This window comes from Mirounga leonina, unplaced genomic scaffold (genome assembly GCF_011800145.1).
Source record: "Mirounga leonina isolate KUSES-001 unplaced genomic scaffold, KU_Mleo_1.0 Mir_488, whole genome shotgun sequence".
Classification (NCBI taxonomy): Eukaryota; Metazoa; Chordata; class Mammalia; order Carnivora; family Phocidae; genus Mirounga; species Mirounga leonina.
In genome coordinates, this window is record NW_023270777.1 from 8,600,301 (window position 1) to 8,622,057 (window position 21,757).

At 47.1% G+C, this 21,757-nt stretch overlaps 1 protein-coding gene across 3 annotated transcripts in view; it reads right to left on the minus strand.

Moving 5' to 3' along the window:
* Nucleotides 1-2,168: 2,168 nt before the first annotated feature.
* The window catches only part of PMP22 (peripheral myelin protein 22), a 30,844-nt gene continuing 11,255 nt past the window's right edge, over nucleotides 2,169-21,757 (minus strand). For all 3 annotated transcript variants that reach the window (XM_034989638.1, XM_034989639.1, XM_034989637.1), the window contains exons 4-5: nucleotides 11,350-11,490; nucleotides 2,169-3,507 (exon numbers count right to left, since the gene is read on the minus strand). In XM_034989638.1, the coding sequence (XP_034845529.1) occupies nucleotides 3,344-3,507; nucleotides 11,350-11,490 (305 nt within the window). In that variant the 3' untranslated portion in view covers nucleotides 2,169-3,343. The remainder of the gene's footprint in view (nucleotides 3,508-11,349; nucleotides 11,491-21,757) is intronic.

Below are 21,757 nucleotides of genomic sequence, written 5' to 3' on the forward strand. Positions count from 1 at the left end.
TATCTGTTTTGTGGATGTTTCTCCACCCAGGCAAAAATCTCTGAGCCAGGGCTCAGTGAGGTGGGTGTAGCTACACAGCAAAATACGATGTGGAATTTTGAAAGAATGAAACCGAGCTCATTGAAAATAATGAGGTATATGCTGATGTAGAAAGATCTCCAATGTATATCATTAAATGAAAAGAACACCATGGTAGTAGTAGTTTAATCCCTTTGGGGTACATTTGTCAAATACTTAAATGGGTATATATATGTGGGCATTGTCTTTTTTGGTGGAAGACATCATAAGCTATGTCTTATGGGTTATTTTGGGGGAGGTGGGAAAGAGGCTTTCCCATGTTATTTTCCCCTCTAGATGTGTTTAGGATGTTATGATCCTAGATATATATTACTTTTTTTTTTTTTAATGCCAAAAGCATTTCCTTGGTGGAGAGATTTGGGCCACTTTTGCTTTTCTTCTTTATTCTTATGTATATAAATTTTTAATTGTTAGGTCAACATTATAGAGTAAGGTTTGTGAAATGGAAGTGTACTTTTCAAAGTACAAGCTCATGAAGTGAGGCTCCTAGTTTTCCCAATTACCTATGTCTCACGTTCACCTGGTGGCCATCTTGCCACCTGACTCCATCTATCCAAGTCTCAAGCAGAGTTAACCACTATTGAAAACCTAGAAAGGGGAAAGCCCTCCTGTCAGAGCTGTTCAAAGACACAAGAGCATGAGGTGCCTGAAGGTGGCTTTATTCAGACCCTTGCTCCTCAAAATGTGGTCCGTGGACCAGCAGCATCAGTATCTCTTAAGCACAAATTAGAAATGACGAACCTCAGTCCCCATCCCAGACCTGCTGAACCAGATCTGCATTTTATAGGATTCCCAGGTGATTTATTAGCACGTGGTCTGAAAAGCATTTGACATCCCCTGCTATGCACTGTAATCACCTGCAGGGTCCTTTAAATCCATCAAGACAGGGTGGGTCCCAACATAGACAGAAGGAATCCACATCTGTGGGTGGCCCTTGCACGGGAGAGTCTAATGTTGAGCCTGGGAATTCGAATTCCCCAGAACAATCAATATCTCCTTGCAATACACCTCAAACATTGCATCTGTGATAACCACTGATTTACAGAGGGCTTTCTATCTACTGCTCACTCTACTAAGCACTTTATACATTCCACCTCTTTCTATCTCTACAATCCCATAAACCTGGCATTGGCATGTTCACCTTACAGATGAGAAAATGGAATCTTAGAGTTGGTCTGTGCCCAGTCTCCTGCAGCTGGTAAGGGGCAGAGGGCAGGTTCAACCCAAGGAGCCTGATCTGTATGTTCATTACAATATAGTTGTTTGCTTGTGGCTCTCATAAAATATTACCCTTTGTGATTAGGAAGTATGTGATCCTAGGGGCACCTGGGTGGCTCAGTTGGTTAAGCGTCCGACTCTTGATTTCGGCTCAGGTCATGATCTCAAGGTCATGAGATTGAGCCCGGTGTTGGGCTCTGTGCTCAGTGCGGAGTCTGCTTGAGATTCTCGCTCTCTCTCTCTCTCCCTCTGCCCCTCTCTCCACTCGTGCTGTCTCTCGATCTCTCTCCAAAATAAATAAATTAAATCTTTAATGTAGGGCCAGAACCCTGGCCCTAGACGACACATGCCCGTGCCCTCCCCCGGGACCCCATCAGGAACTTAGTTGATGCCTACTGATGTTTTATCTGAAAGCCTGGCCTCCCATCATCATCATGGAGACTTTCCGCCATAACACACCTCCTCTTCTTTGACAGGTTACGGGTCTGTTCCGCTCATGCCAACATTCCCCATATGTTAGGTGAACGCATGACATGCTTCCACGGCCCCCCCATGTGGTTCATCAGAGAAGAGAGCACGAGAGAGGGTTGAGCTAAACAAACACTCAAGTCCCCTCCGGCCCCATTTACGGTTTCTGTTTCAACTGTAATTCCTGGTCCTCTCCAGTGAGCAGACATCTGCGTCCTCCCCAATGAGCAGACATTTTGCACAGGCTTATGGAAGGCATGATGTGCTCCCCGTCGCCTGTAAGAAAGCCAAAACGCAACCTAGACCACAAGTTCAACCTTGCTCTCCGCCGAAGCACTTATTCCCTCCTCTCTGAAAGGCACCTCCCCACCCACGTCGGGGTCCCCACAAAATCCCAAGAGAGATCAGTGAGTTACTCTGATGTTTATTTTAATGCATCTTAGTCCACACAGTTGGTATAAAATCAGAAAAAGCAAAGCCAAAAAAAAAAAAAAAAAAGGTCTGGAGTCTTAGCATCAGAAGGGCACCGTATATACATCTACAGTTGGTGGCCAGTACGAGTCATTGCCAGACAGTCCTTGGAAGCAGAGAACAGTCTAGACCCAGCTGAGCCCTGGGAATGCACAGTCCCAGGCAGGGGGGCGTCTAGAGGCTTGTCCCGATGCTCCGACCGTAAGAAGAATGTGGGAGCGATAAAGGCTGTGTTTATTATTTCTTTATTATTGTAATAACTGCAGCCTAGCTAGGTACAAAAGCAGTTATAAACCATTTATAGTACAGAGAATTATTCAGGTCTCCATTCTACTTTATGTCGTAAAATCGTTAATTGAATTTCCAGTGAGTAGTTTAGATGATTAGTGATAATAAGGAATGGTAAATACATAGCACCATTTCATAGGTTTGTTGTCACCGATTTCTCATCTCGACGTGTGACTGAGACACCCACCGTCAAGGGCAAGTATTCCAAGGCCACAAGCCATGTTTTTGCCGAGGGCTCCAGTTTGGGGGTTTTGTCCATGTGAGTGTGAGGCTTCGTACGGAGGTGTGGGCAGTGCCCGTCTCTGTGCGAGATGCACTGGGTCACCCACAATTTAAGGGCTTTTGGCCATTCGGAGTTTCTACCCATACTTTGGTTTTCTAATGAGGTGGCGTGGAAGGGAGGTATCTTCTTTCAGATAAAAGGGAAGGGGCAAGACGGAGTTATTTCATGTCTGGGCAAAACAAAAAGAACAAAAAACAGAACAAAAATACTGAGCTCGATTACACGGTTAGGATGTAAAGTTCCTTAGCTACTTCTTTAGGATTCAACACAAGGCTGATGGTCAACATAAAAAGCAAACAATACTATGTACATATATGTAAAAAGTGTTATAAATAGGTTTATAAACCATAGATATTATATACATCTTCAGTCAACACTAACCCCCCCTTCAACTGCTTTCTGTTTGGTTTGGTTTGAGTTTGGGTTTTTTGACTAGCTCTTTTTTTTGTCTTTTCTTCTTTTTTTCTTCTGGTTTCTGGTTTCCTTCCTCCCTTCCCCTATGTACGCTCAGTGCCTCAGACCAGCTGTCTGGGCGCCTCATTCGCGTTTCCGCAAGATCACGTATATGACGCCGCTGAGCAGGGCCAGGGGGAAGGCCACCCAGGCCAGGATGTAGGCGAAGCCATAGGAGTACTCAGAGTTGAAATGCCATTCCGGGTGCCTCACCGTGTAGATGGATGCTGCGCTCATCACGCACAGACCTAGGGAAAGAGAGGGACAAGTAGGGGGAGGGGGAGGTGACAGCGAGGGGTCCCCTGTCCACCACCCCCAGTGCGGATCCCGTAGGACCCTGGGTACCTGCTCTTGAGTCACACACACTCACACACACACACCCCAGGTCACCCAGTCTTTGGCAGACAACACTGTGCAAGAAGAGTATTATCTGATTCTGGAAGGAATCCGCTGCCAGATTGAGAGGAAGGGTCTCAAAGATCTAGAAACACGGGAAGCGATCTGCTCTCTGGTTCTGATCTATGTGACCCAGACCAGCATTTCCACAGTCCCCTGTCATCTTTTCTGCCCCATCTCTGTTCCTTTAACTGTCACCAATTCCTAGTCGACAGCAAGAATTTGGGCTGCAAGATAAACCTGGCTAGCTCCTTCCAAGGAGGGTTGGGTGTGGGAGCCCCTGGAAATCCGTGAACGGCTCTACAAATGGGCGGTGGCGTCATCTGAACCAGGAAATTGAAATGACACTTTGCCATTACCTGAGTCGTGCAAGGACCAGAGCACTGGGCTCCAGGAAGAACCCGGGGCCCCTTAGCAGGACTGCCATGTAACAGGTCAAGTGTGGGCATCGCTTAGGCATACAAAGGAATGGAGAGAGAGGAAAAAGAAGAGGAGGAGGAAGGATAGGATATGAGTGGGAAGCAGAGGGAGGAGGAAACTATCATTGCACTTGGTCCCTTCCAACAGTTCCTGGTGCTCCCAAGGCTGGGGCTGAAGCCCAAAGAGGAGAGAAAGGCTACTGGATACACAGATAAATCCCCTGCCCACCTCTGCAGCCCTTTGGTGTGGGGAAGACAAGAAAAACCTCCACGTAGGGGCTCTTGAAGCAGGCAAGTTAAAGACTGATGGCCAATGCCCACAATGGCAGTTGGCATCCCCCTACAGGGAGAGGTCCAGTGATGTCAACCCCCCCGCCCAGAGCTGCACAAAGCCCGCTCTGTTCCCTCTGTTCCCTCCTGAAAACAGGGTCTGTGAGAGGCTCTGAGTGACTCTATTATAAATCCAGCATGCTCTGCGGGATTCCTATGGTTCCAAAGCTCCCAATGCCCCAGACCACCTACACCTAACCTCACTGCTATTTGGGCTGCCATTCTGCGGGACACTGCAACTTTGTTTGAACAAAGTGCATTAAGTGGGAATACGTTACATTCACCACCCTGGTAAGACTGTCCTTCTCCAAGTCAAGAGAAGAAAACTCCCACGCGGTTGGCCCCCGCTGAGAACACGCTTTATTTGCCCTGAGGCCGTGATCCCCAATTCTCTTCCCCCCTCCCCACGCCCCCATGGCTCATCTCGGTGAAGTGCAAATTCGTGTCTTTAAGAAAGACTGAGGTTGGGGCGCCTGGGTGGCTCAGTCGTTGGGCGTCTGCCTTTGGCTCGGGTCGTGATCCCAGGTCCTGGGATCGAGCCCCGCATCAGGCTCCTTGCTCGGCAGGAAGCCTGCTTCTTTTTTTTTTATTTATTTATTTTGAGAGAGAGAATGAGAGACAGAGAGCATGAGAGGGAGGAGGGTCAGAGGGAGAAGCAGACTCCCTGCCGAGCAGGGAGCCCGATGCGGGACTCGATCCCAGGACTTCAGGATCATGACCTGAGCCAAAGGCAGTCGCTTAACCAACTGAGCCACCCAGGCGCCCGGGGAAGCCTGCTTCTCCCTCTCCCACTCCCCCTGCTTGTGTTCCCGCTCTCGCTGTCTCTGTCTCTGTCAAATAAATAAATAAAATCTTAAAAAAAAAGAAAAAAAGAAAGACTGAGGTTGTCTCTGGGGCGATACTGACCTACCTAATGAGGGCAGGGCTACGAGAAGAGAAATGTGACCGAGGGAACAGCGTGCAAAAAAAGGCCAGGCCGAGGCTTGGCACGCTGGGAAGGCTTCCAAATGGGCCATGCGTCTACCTGGCCACCGCATGAAAAAAGGCCACGGGGAGCTGTGTAGACCAGCCGTGCCCCGATTTCACTGGCAAAGGGCAAACATTCTGTGACCAAGAGGGACAGAGGAGGCAGGATTCACAAGTATAGTGACTACGTAGATGGCCTAGTTTATAGGAAACTTGCCTGAGGAGCATCTCAGAAGCCAATGAACCGGAGCTTTGCCGCGATCAGCAATGAGCGGAGATACTTTACAAAGCCCGAGAGTGGATACGCGCTTTGTAATTACTGTCGTCGGGAGACTGATGTTTTAGGGAGTATGTTATTACAAGGCTGCCTGGCTGTAGAGCATTATAGGTACCCTGGGATACAGGGTAGTCGATGCCACATGGTAGTCCCGAAACAGGTCCCCGTAAGTGGGTGGGAACTTGCTTCCTCGCCCACCAGTAGGTGGGGGCGCAGGGATGAAGGCCCCCCATGGGGAAGGTGAGTGAGGTTGCTGCCACACTTGTACCTTCCTTCCCCACGGACGAGTAGTCTGTGCTCTGGGAGTGACGGGGACGCCCTGGTTGGGAGCCTGAGTCTGGGAGGGTAGTCAGCAGTCAGCGGCAGCCCCGGACCCCGTCCAGACAACATTCGAGAGTTTCTCCCTGTCAGGACAGCTGGATCTGCAACCAGCCCCTTAGAGCCCCCTCGAAGAGGAGGCCTCAAGCTCCCTTCACAGCAACAACAACCACAGGTGAGCGATCAGAGCCCAGAACCTTTAGAAGGGAGCAACCAAGGGGCCAAAGGCGAAGCAAGACATGGAGGGAAGTCTCGAAACTTCCTTATCTCCGTTCTGCTTGGCTCCAAACACATGTAATGAGCGCCTAATGTGTGCAGGCACTGTTCGGGCTACTGAGGGCACCAAGATGGATAAGACATGGCCCCTAGCTTCAGGGGGGAGTGTCATTCAGGAGCGGACATGTCCATAGAAGCTTCTGATACGGTCTGACATGATTGCAAGAGAGGGAGATGCTCTGACAGGATGGACGGGCATGGAGTCCAAACTGGGGGGCCCAGGGAAGCCTGATGGGGCAGACGGCGCTTGACCCGAGTCTACAGGGTGTGGACAAGGTAGCCAAGAGAAGCGGGTCCTGACAAGGATCTCCCTTGACGGGGAGGGGCAGTGCGTGGGGAGGCTGGGAGCCCTGAAAGGCACGCTGAGGAAGTTGTGGTGGGAAGCACACCTTCAGCAGAGGGGAAACATGATCCGGGGTGTGTTTTAGAAAGATCTCTCTGGGGCGCCTGGGTGGCTCAGTTGGTTAAGCGACTGCCTTTGGCTCAGGTCATGATCCTGGAGTCCCGGGATTGAGTCCCGCATCGGGCTCCCTGCTCGGCGGGGAGTCTGCTTCTCCCTCTGATCCTCCATCTCATGCTCTCTCTCTCTGTCTCATTCTCTCTCTCAAATAAATAAATAAAATCTTTAAAAAAAAAAGATCTCTCTGGCAGCAGCGTGGGAAATGGATTTCGGGGTGGCGACAAGGCAGGGGATGGGAAGGCGCCCGAGTTGGCTTTTGCATGAGGGTAGTGGTGTTCATGAGGGCAGGAGGAGAACAGAAGTGGACACAACGTCCACACAGGGGTGGACTGGGTCTGGGGTGAGGGAGAGAGGGGACACCGCCGCCCCCCCCGCCCCGGCATGGCCCCCTGGTGGGCTAACATAGCTCACTGGGAAAACAGGGATGTCCGGAGAGCCGGGAGGAGCGAGCAGTCAACAGAATTGAAAGGAGTGGAGGGACTCCGCCAGTGACATCAGGGAGTTATATCAGTGACCTCCACAGAAGCCGCTCATTCGAGAACCTGAAGCGGAAGCCAGAGGGAAGTTGGCCAGAAAGTCAACGGTGGGTACAAGGTGCCTCATGGCGTTGGTTGGAGGAGTGAGCGACTCTGACTCATTCCCCACCTGGTCCTGAGCGTCATGAGGTGGGGCGGAAAGAGGCTGGAAGTTCCCTTCCTCTGAAAGCATTGGGCTCTCTGTCTGACCTACGCAGAACCTTCTCTGTGCTGCTGGTCCAGTTTCCGATTTCAGCATCCAAGTGACCCTCACTGCCTCAAAAGCCACTCACTGCACTCCTGGATTCCGACCTGGGCTCAGCCAGTGCAACATCTGGAATGGTTCGCTGCAAGGGGGGGGTCTCTAAATGTGACATCTGGCTGCCAATGGCCTTTGAGCCACCCGGAAGAGGGAGGGCACTGTGCTTTTTTATTCATCCCCCAAAGTCTTTCGTTCTAAAGCCCTACGTCTGTATCAGTCTGTTTCACAGAAGAAACAGAACAAACAAAAACACTCAGGAGTCTCCTTTTACCGTCTTCTCTGTTCTCGGTAATCACAATAAATAGTAACTACACATGTGACCCGCGTTTGATTCTGCCAAGGGAATACAATTACCCAGTCATCCAACAAGTGGGTTATTCAGGGACTTCTACGTGGCGTGCTCGGAGCTCAGTGCTGGGTGTTAAGTAGTGAAATATAAATCCAAACACGGGGCTCTGTCTTTCAGGTCGGTTTCTCTATGAATTTCTCGATGCTTTCTCATCAAGTGCAACCCAGCCCAGCCAACGTAGGATCACGGTAACCACTGTCTGAGAACAGAGCGGTACCGGTTCTGAAAATAAAAAAGACTCCAAAATCCAGGGAGAGGATCAGAATGGCTCTTCTCTAAGAAGGGCGTTTAGAAGAATCTGTGGCTCACGAGTGGGATGAGTCTGTGGCAGAGAAATTCCTAGAAGACCTTACGGTGGGATTAGGGATAGTGTGATGGTTACACCAACAGTTCCCAACCCTGGATGAACATCAGAGTCACCCAGGGAGCAGCCCCACCCAAGAGCTTTCCAGGGATGAAGACTGAGCGCTGGCATTTCTTTTAAAGCACCCTCTTTTTAAAAAGGTGATTAAAAAAAGATTTAATTATTTATTTGAGGGGGAGGGGCAGAAGGAGCAGGAGAGAGAATCCCAAGCAGAATCCCCGCTGAGCACAGAGCCTGACACGGGGGCTCGATCCCACGCCCCTGAGATCAGGACCTGAGCCGAAACCAAGAGTCAGACGCTCAACCGACTGAGCGACCCAGGCGCCCCTAAAGAGGTGATTCTGATGTACAGCTAAGATTGAAAAGCAATGAACTGGATGGAGCCTCTTGACACATCTCCAGGAAGCAGCCAACCTAAGAAGTATGTAATCAAGGGAAGACAGCTCTTCAATGTGAGACCTGTGGCTTATTATGAAAAGCAGAAGGGGATGAGGCAGCAAAGCAGGCGGACTGATAAGCACCCGCAGAGGTGTAATCTAGATCAAGCAGAGACGGCTCCTAAAGCTACAGTCAGCCCCGAGAGCCCCCCACACCTTGTACCTGCCTTTCCCACACGCTCATGTGTGTGGTCTATGAAGACCGCAGCTGGGCCCTCCAAAGGGGAGCGAGGCAAAGACAGTGCAGCCCAAAACAGCCACCTGGGAGACTCTGAAGATTTTCCAGGGGCTTCCACTTAAAATGCTTCAGTGTGGGGCACCTGGGTGGCTAAGTCGGTTAAGCGTCTGCCTTCGCCTCAGGTCATGATCCTGGGGTCCTGGGATCGAGCCCCACATTGGGCTCCCTGCTCGGCAGGGAGCCTGCTTCTCCTTCTCCTCCCTGCTTGTGCTGTCTCTGTCTCTCTCTCAAATAAATAAATAAAATCTTTTAAAAAGATAATAAAAATTAAAAAAATAAAATGCTTTGGTTCTTTGAAGAAGCAAGGGAATCTCTAAGGGAAGCCCCTTCCTCTTTTAGTCCTCAACTTGAGTGGCAAAACCCTACAGAGCAAGTTCAAATGCAACATTCTGGAGAGCCTGTGGTTACCAGAGGACTCACTTTCAGCTCACGTGAACTGGAGTTCAAGTTAGGAACAGAACATTCTTTGGGCTTATAGATCACGACCACTCCTGTAGCTCGACATGGCTAATTCAAGACAACTTCTTATTGAAATAGGGGCCGCCAGGCTGACAAACTGATAAACTGAAAACTGGATCCCATGAGAGATAAGAAGCTACATGCAAAGAGGAAGGATGAAGAACAAATCATGTGCTTTTAGATTTAGCAGGGTTTTTTTATAGCAGAATTCTAACGGGCTTGCACTGAGTTCAGAGGAGATTCAAAACAGGACGGGTTAGCAAATACATGTTGGAAAAGCAGAGTTTCTGCCTTGGATTTTGGATTCTGTGGCAATTTTGGTGGATTCTGCATCTCTAACGATCAGGAGGTTCTTAACTAAATATTGAGTCCATGCAGAATGCATTCTGTTGTTCTTGCGTGAGCTGGGCAATCTTGGGTACTCATGACACTCTCCTGGTCTCAGTTTATTTATCAGTAAAGTAACACGCTGGGGCAGGTCAAATATAAACCTTTGATGAAAGTTCTGGTTCCTAAGTCTGGATTGTTTTATCTCAAGGACACATCCATTGATGGAACAGGTATGATCATCATTTGACTTGATAATCAAACTGTAAATGGTGAGCCGAAAAAGAAATCCCAGAATACATTCTAGTTTTACGTATGACTTCCAGAAGCGGAGGGACTAATGATAACTCTGCTTCTAACATACCTAGGGATGATACCTTACTCCATAATTCGTGATTTAACAAAACTGGCAACACTTCAGTATACCAAACCTGGCTTGGTATAAAAAAACTATGCAAGTAGCAAAGCACTATTTGGTTTTGAAATCCTCAAATGGTACATAATGAAATGAAATGCTGTGTTTGAGGATTTAATGAGAAGTAGGTGTCCAGTCTAATTCCTTCTTCCGGGAAAGGGTAACTCTCTGGCTTCTAGAAAAGGTCGTCAACATTCAACCTCAGGCTGTGCCTTATAATACAGCCACGTGTAAGCCATGATATCCCCACATCCATCCATCCATCCATCCATCAAGGACATGTGGGCTCTTCTCAACCCTCCAATGATGCTCCTGAGCACAGGGTGGTGATTCAGCACCATGGACATTCCAACAACCAACCAAGAGATAGCATAGTCCTTTGCCTACTCAGCCAGATACTAAAACATCTCACAGTACCTATGGCATATATGGAGTTTGTGACTTATTAACATGGACTCTAGGAGCCACCACCCCATCTGCCTCTTACTTCTCTCTAGTGTTTGCTGACTCAGTCAACTGGAAGTCAACAGACAGAAGAAGGATAAGTGTCAGTGAAGGAAGACATTGCTCAGAATCTAGAGACAAAGTTGGAAGATGTCACCCTCTATAATAGAAGCTTCTCGGACTCTGCATATTGTACATATGGATAACCCCGCTGGAGGAGTTGAAGGAGACCTCTCATGTGTTGTCATGGCCCCATGTTTGGAAATGATGGCATATTACACAGGGGTGCCAAAATGAAGACACCTGAGGATGATAATGGTAAATCAAAGCCCACCGGAACCCTGGAGGGGGAGTAAAGGAGAGTAAGAATTCACCATGGCTTCATCCTGTTTAGAGGGAGGAGACACAAGGTCAGCAGCACATCAGGGACCCTTTCCATGCCAAAGCAGGGATAGCTCCTCGGGGCATAACATAATGTATGGCGATACGCCCTCAAGACTGGCCTTGGTCCTACTGATACTCTTGGCATTCACCTCTGATTATGTGTCCAGATTGTAGCTTCGTTCCTGGTGACAGGTCTGGCTGGGTTAGGGACCTTCCTTCCAGAGCCCCTAAGTCTTATTTCCTATGGATCGCGTTCCATGGCGTAGTGGAGAGTTCCCAAATTCTAAGGTGTAGGTACACACACACACTCACACACACACACTTTCCAAAACCATCCAAGGTACAGACTCACAAACATCAGTCCTTCCAGGACTATGTCCCTCTACTGACTGATCATTCCCCAGCCTTGGACAGGCACAGTCTCCACAGGAACTGGATATCATCTCCAACTTACCGGCAAGGATTTGGAAGACTCCAGTGATGTAAAACCGGCCCCCTTTGGTGAGGGTGAAGAGCTGGCAGAAGAACAGGAACAGGGACAGAACACTGAAGATGATGGACAGGATCATGGTGGCCTGGACAGACTGCAGCCATTCTGGAGGGGAGAGACACCAGGTTAGGAAAAGCCCGCCAGGGCTGGGGGAGGGCCTGTGCCATGAGGAACATGGCGCCCGGCGCACCGTGACCCCTAAAACCCACAGTCTTCCAGGTAGCAGAAGCCCTCTTTTATAAGCAGAACTCATTTGTATAATTCACTTAAATTAGTCCTTTCCTTAAAAGGACTTAATTGTGGTCCTTTTAAGAAAGGGCTGTAAAATATATGTTAAGAAAAAAAAAAAAGAAGAAGAAGAAGAAGGTAGCGGGAGGGGAAGAATGAAGCGGGGGGAAATCGGAGGGGGAGACGAACCATGAGAGACAATGGACTCTGAAAAACAAACAGGGTTCTAGAGGGGAGGGGGGTGGGAGGATGGGTTAGCCTGGTGGTGGGTATTGAGGAGGGCACATTCTGCATGGAGCACTGGGTGTTGTGCACAAACAATGAATCATGGAACACTTCATCTAAAACTAATGATGTAATGTATGGGGATTAACATAAGAATTAAAAAAAAAAAAAAAAAAAGAAAGGGCTGTAAAAACACCACGCCTAAGAGTTAAACTCAAGTTAAAATATATTGAACTCCTTCCCAGGCTTTTTGCCAAATGTGTTACTCCCACATAAGTACACGTGTTAAAGAGGGTCTGAGCCCTGCCCACTGCCTTCTCTCTTCTTGCCCTCAAAGGGCTTTCAAGGGCTTGCTTATTGGAACCCCTGTATTCCAAGAATAATTTAAAACCACTGTTCAAAATATCAGCATCCCCCAAGGAGAGATAGGGATCGTGAGGATGGCTGGGAAGAACAAACAGTATTGATGCCAAAACCAATTTTGTAGTAAATTGGAAGAAAATGCTGATGGAGAAGAGCGAGCTATGAAAATCCATTTGCTCGGCCAAGCTGTATCTTGGTCAGTCTCAACCCCAGTCATGAGCCTCAGCACAGAGCGCTCTGTGCTCAGGCAAATCGCCAGGTGGGATGCTGGGATTCTACTTCCGCAGCTTTGCTGAACCCCCAGCTTGGATCAAATCCCCAAGCTGCCAACTGAAATGCGGGCAGAAAAGGGAATTCTGTAGTTCACCGTCTACTGCAAAAGAATGTCGTCTCAGGAGGAAAGGGAGAAGAGGACACAGCGTGGGCTCAGCACTACAGAGGGAACCTACGGAGTTCCCCCTAGGAGAGCTGCATTTGGCTTTGCCCACCTGTCACCCGCGTCCTTTCCTCCAAGTGCCAAAGAATCATTGGGGTGGGTGCTGCTCTAAACAAGGCAAAGCAACTGGAGAAGCCACAGGGCTTTATCCTCTCAGCCCAGTAATTGGGTAGTGTGCAAAAGCTTCGAGAAACGCATCGATGCTTAACACGGTCCTCCAAGCTATGAAATCTGCATGACTCATAATCAATCACTGAATACGATGAACGTCATTTGAGTCACAAGGAGATCACGGCAGAATTTTAAGGGCGCTGGCAGGGTTAACTGAAGAAATGTCGGAGATCCGCTAATCCAGCTCCTTTGTACTGAAAGAGACTTCCGGAGATGTTCTGATGAGCCCAACAGGCACGGCCAACTCTGGGAGGCCCTTGATTCCAGCCTAGTATTCTTTCCACTGTGACAGAACATTTGCTCCTTTTATGTTTTCAATGTCTTTGTCAATTAAGGTAAGAAAATGATGTCCCGGGTATCGAGCCATCCTGACTTCATTTTTTATATACCTCCTAATTAAATCTGTTTGTCTTTCTCCAGCCCTAGTAATTCCTCTAGGGGAGCAGTCTGCAATAAAGTTAATGTTTCCGTAATGTTATTTTTTCAAAAGTAAACCAATTATCCGGCGCTTTGGTAGGTGAGGCTGGGAACATAAAGATACATGAGACCCAGATCCAGAACGAAAACAGTGATTGAGTTTTTTGGCTGGGAAACGTTCTTCCGGGTACACCCTCCCGGGCAGAGTGGCTGGGGCAGATGACAATCTGGATTTCCTCCTCCAACTCTGAAACCTTTACCTTACTCTTTACCTCCCCTACCACTAACAACAGACCTCACATTTAGAGAAAACTCAAAATCTTTGATGCTAAATCTACAGGAATAAGAAAAATCCCTTAAGACTCAGAAACGCAACTAAAGCCTTCTCGAAACTTCCTTTACCAATAATTTGAACTTGAGTCCCAACCCCATTACAATGGAGTTATTTTGCCATAAGGTGTCAAATCAGATGAGAATTAGGGGGTCAAGGAAGTTTTTATTCAATGGGCATTTATTTGCTGAATACTTAACTGTTCTGAGGCTGGCTCTCTGGTAAGCTCTGGGAATACAACGTTGAAGAAGGTTTTCAACCATAAGTACAATAAATAAAATACATACATGAAGATAGTAAATCCAACTACATCATCGATCACAATATATGTAAATGGGTTCAAGTCACTTGTGAGAAGATGAAGAATTTCACCTTGAATTACATAATTCCCACTGATAGTCTGATACAAGAGATACACCTAAAATAAACAACAGTCGAAAATTGAAAGAATTTAAGAAGAGGTGGCAGGCAAATATTAACAAAAAAGAAAGTAAGTATAGTAATAATAGCATCAGACAACACAGAATTTAAATTGAAAAAGATGAAAGGAGCCAAAGAGGGATTTTCATAGTGAGGAAAGACCCAGTTGACCATGAAGAAATGGTAGTCATAAACCTTTATGCCTATAAAATAACATGGCCCAGAAAAAGTATAAAGTAAAAGATAATTGGGAGAAGAAACTGACAAAGTCACAATCATAGTGAAAGGTCTTAGCATACCTCTCTCAGAATAAACAAATCAAGTAACTAAAAAAAAATACAGTAGCAGAGAGATTATTGATAACAGGATTAACCACTTCAATTTAGTAGATATACAGAAAATTTGTGTCCATATAACAAAGACCATGAATTATTTTCAAACGTACAAGGAACAGTCTTACACACTATGTATTAGGGGACAAGTAAATCTCAATAAATTTCAAAGGAAGCAAAATGATACAGGCATAAATCGAGGCGAACAGAAAGTAGGAATGAAAAACAAACTGGCCAAAATAAGATCGGAAATTTAAAAATAGTATTTGGACAAAGAAATCAAGATGAGAACTAAAACTTTCTTCAGCAGAGGTTGTGATTCAGAAAGTAGTCAACGTCAAATCTATGGGCGGTGGTCCAAGCCGTACTCTCAGTGGAAAATGTATGCCCTTAGAGCATTTACTAAAAAATACAAGTATTGGCAAAGAACGAACTAAACTTCCCACTTAAGAAGTTAGAAAAGGAATAATTAAATGAATCCAAAATGAATGGACTCATTACTGATGAGAGCAATTGTTAATAAAATTTAAAAAGGACGAAAATACAATTAATTAAAGAATCATGTTCTTTGGTGGGGGGGGCTCAATAAGGCAGATAAATTTTATTAAAGCACATAAAAGTGCTAAAGACATAAAAACATACTATGTTTCCAGATAGAAATACCCAAAGTCTTAAAGATGCCGCTTTCCCCCAAAGTAATGTACAAATTCGATGATATCCTAAATAATACCCCAACCGGAACTTGACAAATGCTTTAAAAACTTATCTGAGGGCCACTGGATGGCTCAGTCGCTTAAGCATTTGCCTTCGGCTCAGGTCATGACCCCGGGGTCCTGGGATCGAGCCCCGCATCGGGCTCCCCGCTCAGCGGGGAGTCTGCTTCTCCCTCTCCCTCTGCTCCTCCCCCTGCTCGTGCTCTCTCTCTCTCTCAAATAAATAAATAAAATCTTTAAAGAAGTAAAATAAAAAAAATAAAAACTTATCTGAAAGACAATAAGCAATAATAGCCAGAAAAATTTTTGAACCAAACACAAGAAGACAAAAATAAACAAACGAAAACAATGAGTCAGAACATCACCTACCAGATATCCAAATATAGATATGCAAAGCATGTATTTATATTATAAAGTTCTAGCAGTTCAAACAGTGTGGTATTAGCCATGAACGAAAAATAAAACAATGGCACAGAGCTAAGACTTTGGGAGTATATCTGTGAATTCAGTATATAACAAAACATATAAATCAGTAGAGAAAAAATACAACAGATACCAAGTGCGGGTGGCTATCCATTTGTCGAAAAAATAAAAGATCTCTAGGCTCACATCATCCACAAAGTTCAATTCCAGATGCATCAAAAAGCTCAGTGTAGAATTATAAAGTCATACAGACACATGATTCACAAACGAGAAATAGGAATAGCCAATAAACATCTTTAATGGTGCTCAATCTCATTAGTATCCAGGAAAATGCAAGTGAAATCCAGAAGGAATGTGATGTCAATGTTTATCTATCAAATCTGCAAAAATCAAAAAGGTTGATAATGTCAACAGAGTACATGTATGAGAGATCCCTCTGAACACCGTTCAGAGGGATGATTAATATAATCATCCTTCTGTGACTGGCAATTTGGCAGAATATCTTTAAATTGTTAAATGCCAATAACTTGACTCCACAATTTAATCACTACATGGTGGATAAATACTTAAACATATCCTCAAAGAGAAATGAATAAGGATTGCTCACTATACCATCACTCCCATGAGTGGAAATAAATTAGGGTAAATCCCTACAACTGAATATTTTTGCGACAGTTAAAAAGTCACGAGTTAGAAAATGAACAACCTCTGAAAGATCTCCAAGACAACGAAAAGACTAAGGTGTCCACACAACATGATGTCATTATGTAAATACACACCAAAAAAAACTTTATAAATACGTGCAAATGTGCAAATACACGCATGAATATGCGTGTGCGTGTTCACTGGAAAAAGAGCCAAAGACGTGCCAACTGATATCCACGGTTGCCCCTCAGGAGCTGTAGCTAGATGGAGGAGAGTTTGGTCTTTGGTCAATATCTGCATCATCAGATTTATTTTTAATACGGAAAATACGTTCCTATAACATCTGAATAATTAAAACTAACTTAAAAGATCACAAGGCAAAGCAGACAGGGCAGCCCACAAGAAGGATTCCAAAGCTCAAAGAACAGTTGGAATCTGGATGGGACTGGTGTTCCACTCGCTGATAGTCAAGGGACTTCTCCTGCCCTCAAACGCTATCAGATCAGAAGCTACATATGGGAAGGGCGGGGAGATAAAGAACGGAGCCTGGAGGGAGCAGACTCCATCCCAGCTTCGACAGGCTGGCTGAATTATTCATGCCCCAGGAGCTTGGGGCATGACAGGTGTTTGATCCCATATGAGGACTCGAGCCAAGCCTAAGTGCTGGGCAGCCAGGCACTCTACTCACCACAGCCCAGGGGATGGTTCTGCCACCTACTTCTGCTCACCACCGGCTTCACTTGCCACTTAGGCATGTGTTCAGCCTTTGAATTTCTCTTCTCTGACAGTGACATACCAACTATCTCGTAGGGCTATCGCAATGATCAAACAAGCTGATAGGAAAGCTCTGTCGGAGGATGATACGAATCACCCCATTTAAAAAGCTGATGTTGAGGACCGGGGCAAATAAGTGTTTACGGACTATTGCAGGGTACGGTTTCTCCGGGGTAGATTTGGCTGGGTCACTCAGGTAATGATACGTGGGGACCACAGCGTTCGCGCAAGCCACATGATTAGGGCACCAACCAGAGCTCCGAAAGCATTTGCAAGTATTTGCAAATTATCTGGAAAGAGGCAGATTGTGACCATGTTCGGCTTTGCAGGTCAAGGTAGGGTCTCCGTGGCCTTTCCTTGGTCTTGGCATCTTAGCACAAAATCGGTCTTAGTCAGTATGTAAATGAACGGGTGGGGCCCACTCATCCAATAACGCCTGACTTACAAAATCAGTAGAGAGACATCTGATGTAAGGGACGGAGCTCTCAATGACAAACCTGTTTTATACGGAGCAAACCTAACACGACACCAATATTCCAAGGGGCAAATCTGAGCTCCTATCCAAGCCCCAGGGCAGGGAGACACTTTCTCTCCACTTGCAAGTTTGTGATCATTCGCTGAGCCACTAATGAGCACCCACGGTCATCCTCCAGGCCCCACTCAGTGGCTGGCCCCAGGTGGATGCCTGGGTAAATATTTGTGGAATTCCCCGTGGCAACGTTTTAATCTCCAACCTTGGTGCAGAGCATAGGAATTAAACGCCCTAAAACTCTCTGCAGGCTCGGTTCTAATCAGAGTGCCAGGTCCAGGGGCTGCTGACACTTTTCTGACATGGGCTGCAGCTGCAGGCAGACCCCGCTCCCCCAGCAGATAAGGGCAAGCTTGAGTTACTCAATGATCAAAGCTCGCCTCAAGGTCAGATTCCTGCTACCGTGGCAGCTAAGTAGTGAAGGAAGGACATCTGCCCCCGCAGTTGTATTCTTAGCCCAGGCCTGCAGTCCAGTGAGCTACGGGCTCAGAGAGGATGAAGCTACTTCGAAATGTGCCAGATCATCCGAGGCCTTCCGCATCCTTCATTACCAGCGCAGAGCCACCTGCCCCTCCCATCCCCGGCCCCGCGGGGACTCCGAGTGACTCCTAAAAGCCTTCTGACTCAATCAAGAGAACGGGTTTTCTTGGAAAGGAGAGGAAGGACAGGTGCGGGAAAGTCGGCACACAACGGGAAGGCCAGGAGAGGATAAAGCCTCGAAGAAAGAGACCATTGGAGGGGACGACCGAAAAAACAAAAATCATAATTTAAAAAAATTAAAATTAAAAAAGCACGGGACCAACAGGGCCTGGCTCCCCACCCTCAAACTGCCCCACCCACCTGCCATCACACACTGCCATTTTCCTTACTTCTGAGTAGGAATGTCATTCCAGGAATAGCTGACTTACCAAGAGGCCTCCATCCTCAACAATGTGGCCTTTAAAAGGCACTTACGCTTCGCCCACCAGCTGAAGCACGTGCAGGGCCCAGCGTGGGTCCCCCGCCCTGGGGGCTTCAGTTTCATCCCCTTCCAGACAAAGCTGACAGCTCTGAAGGGGGGTTCAGGTCTCAGGCTGGATGCAAACCAGAGGGGGAAAGCTGCGTGTGGGCGCTCAGCCCACAGACCGTGGCCCGGAGCTCACAGAGCCGAGGAAGGCCACATGGGAGGAAGATCTTCTACATATTCGTAGAGGGCATATTAACCAGAGCAAAACCCACAGAAAGAAACTTCACGTCAAGGTGTTTCAGCTAAACCTGACAGAATCAATTAACCGCACTCCTAATTAAAAGGCTCAGTGGTAGACACAGGAAGGAGTCTTTCAGAGTCTAACTTACATGTGTGGTTTGAAACCTACAGTCTTACTCTGCTAACTAGTCCTGGGGCTTGAAAAGGAAATATAATGTATAATACAGGATGGAAGGTACCTGAAAATAGGAAGCTGCTGGAGGTTTCCTTTATTTTCCGGTTAGAAAACTCTAGTAACTAGAGGATCGGGTTAGGCTAGGCTGTGTTTCTCAAAGAATTGTTGTGGGACCGCTCAACTGATTAAAAAAAACGAAAACAGAGGGACTGGGTTGCATGGTCAAGTCCATTATCGTCCCTCCTTAGATGTTAATTACAATGTGCAATGAAATACTAAAGACTAAGGGAATTCTTGCCATATAAGAAGAAGCCTTCTTAACTTTCGAATTTTTGTATTATTCAAACTGACTCATCAGAAAACTTTTTTGTTTTGTTTTAAGAACAGACCTCTTGGAACCACTGGGTTTGGCAGGAAAAATGGCAGTCGAGGACAGAAAGGCATTGCTTAAGAGCTGTATTATCCACGAGAGTACTGGAGAGGAGGGGGATGCCTGCGTTATTCTCAGGATCTTTGGGTTTGAAAGGCATTCTCCATATAATAATCACCATATAATCTCCATCTCCATACAATAATCAGAAGCCCCCTCTCCTTTTAATCCTGGAAGTGTTTCCGAAAAGGCCAAGCGTCACGGCGATTAAGAGCTAGAATGGAGCCCCTACCCCACCAGGCACATTAACCCACCTTCCCTTCCCCTAGCACAATGCCCTACTCTCCCCTGCACAGCTACTGAAATTCTACCTAATTCCCAAGGCCCAGCTCAGAGGCCACCCCAACTCAGGACACTCCCCCACCATGTCACAATTATATCCTGAATACGAAGAGGCCCCAGGACATGATGTGGTACGTGCCAAATCCAGGCCTTACCTCCATGCTCGTTCTGCTAGACAACCAGAGCACCTGCCCCAGGTTCTCAGTTTGTTAGAGGCAGGCCCAGGGCAAAAAAAAAAAAAAAAAAGCAAGGACTCCTGAGGTCTAATCTATTGGGTTTTCCACCATAACACACGGGGGATCCTGAGAGGTTCAATAATGTGTTTGAAATCTAATGAATTAAATGACCCTACCGCCTTTCTTTAGGTTTAGAATTCACAGAAGCTAGGGAGGGAGGAGGGAGAATGGTGTGGCGAGGTAATGGGGTCCCCCCACTTCTCTGCTCATCGACCTGGCAAAGCCAAACCACCGCCCCAGCTTCTGGCGGGGCAAGAAGAGGCTCATGCCCGCTCTCTCTAGAGGGAGAACATGACGTGGCTGGGACTTCCAAAGCCACTGAAGGAAGGAAGCATCACCCAGACAAGGGGAGAGTCTCTAAGACAAAACTGGGGTCTCGGAATATTTGAAGTCAGCCTAGGGACCCTTCAGAAGTTTAAACCTGGTCAAACCCCAATCTAGCACATCAGGCAGGAAGGAAGCAGTCAGAAATGAGCGGACCTAAGAGGGGACAGACTTGGGTCTAACAGAGACACCGCTTCGTGACAATACCTCAAGGCACCTCTCCCATATCACTGGCCACTCTTTCCCTGTCCCTTCTGCTAACTTCCCGCAACCCATTTACTCACTGGGGTATCCCAACACTCAGCTCTGGACCCTGTGCCTTTCTTTCTTGCCCTCCCTCCCATCCCTTCCTCCAGCCAGCACACTCAGCCACACTGGACTCTTTCCATTACCTCCTGGAATATTCTTCCTGTGATTCTTCCCGTGACCGGTCCCCCTGGTGTCCATCCACAAGACAGGGAAGGAAGATGCCTTCTGTAACCAGCTCCCCCAACCTTGGCGACTTTCTATGTCATCACTCTGTCTCCTTCAGAATCCTTTCCACTCTCCACACTTGAGTATTTATTGTATATTCTGGGTGTCCCCCCAAGTCACCATGAGCCCCACTAGAGCAACAGCTTGGTCTTTCTTGTTCAGCTCTGTGTGGTCGGCGTGTGGATGCGCTCAATATATTTGAGGAATGTAAATGAAGGGACCATGCTGTTAGCTCTTCGAAAATGAAAGAGGCTCTCTTGAAAGGTAGTGAGTTCCCCATCACTGGTAGGATGAACATGGGATGGGCTTAGTGGAGAGAGTCTGAAGCAAGGTGTGGCGGGAGAGAGGGATGGACTTGATGACCTCCCAGGTCCCTGCCAACATTGGGAGTCTATGTGTGTGTCCATGACGACACATTCAGAGGAGGTTTTGTGCCAGACATCCTTCTCTCGGGCACTGAAAACCAACACCCACAACCTCAGGCCCCATGACAGCCCATCCCTGCTCCTGAAATACAAGAAATGCTTTCTTGACTCTGCTGGAATCCTGGGAATGCAATTTAAATTTCTGAAGAAGCAAAGACTGAGTTTCAAGGGCCCTGTGGTTCAGACCCAGGTTTGAACAAGCATGTAGAATTAACTCCTGGATGTTGGCACCTAATGAGAAACTTTGCAGGTTGCAACATTAGCATTCTGACACCACATCCCATCCCTTGTACCTCCCTCGCCTGGCAGGGCCTCAGCAACCCACAAGGGCCTGTAAAATCAAGAGCCGTTACTTGGGCAGAGATTGTGGGTTGGCCCAGAGAGCCACAAAGATTTTAAATTGCAAAACATGAACCCATAAATGCAGAGGGCCTCCTGTGTTCTCTAAAATCTGACCAAGAGCTGAGCCACAGACGAGGAAATGGTCTGATGCCCTTGCTGAAATGACGAGGCCACCAAACGGATAAAAAAAAGAGAGAGAGAAATCTGGAGTCAAGGAAGACACAGACGACAAGTGACCACCGAGGCTCAAGCTAGGGGCTTCTGAGACTGGCAACATTTATATTTTTCTGATTTTCAATCCAAAGCATCAGTCTAACGCTGGCCACCACCTGATTGCCTTGAGTTCGTTGTTGCCATCGTTGCTTAGAATGGAAAGGAAAAGCATTGACTGCTCACTTTCTTGGCTTGAGATCCCGGCTCCAGCCCAGCTCCAGAACTCTGACCCATTGGGCTACCCACCAGGTACACACAGATAAAACAAAGAAGGGGAG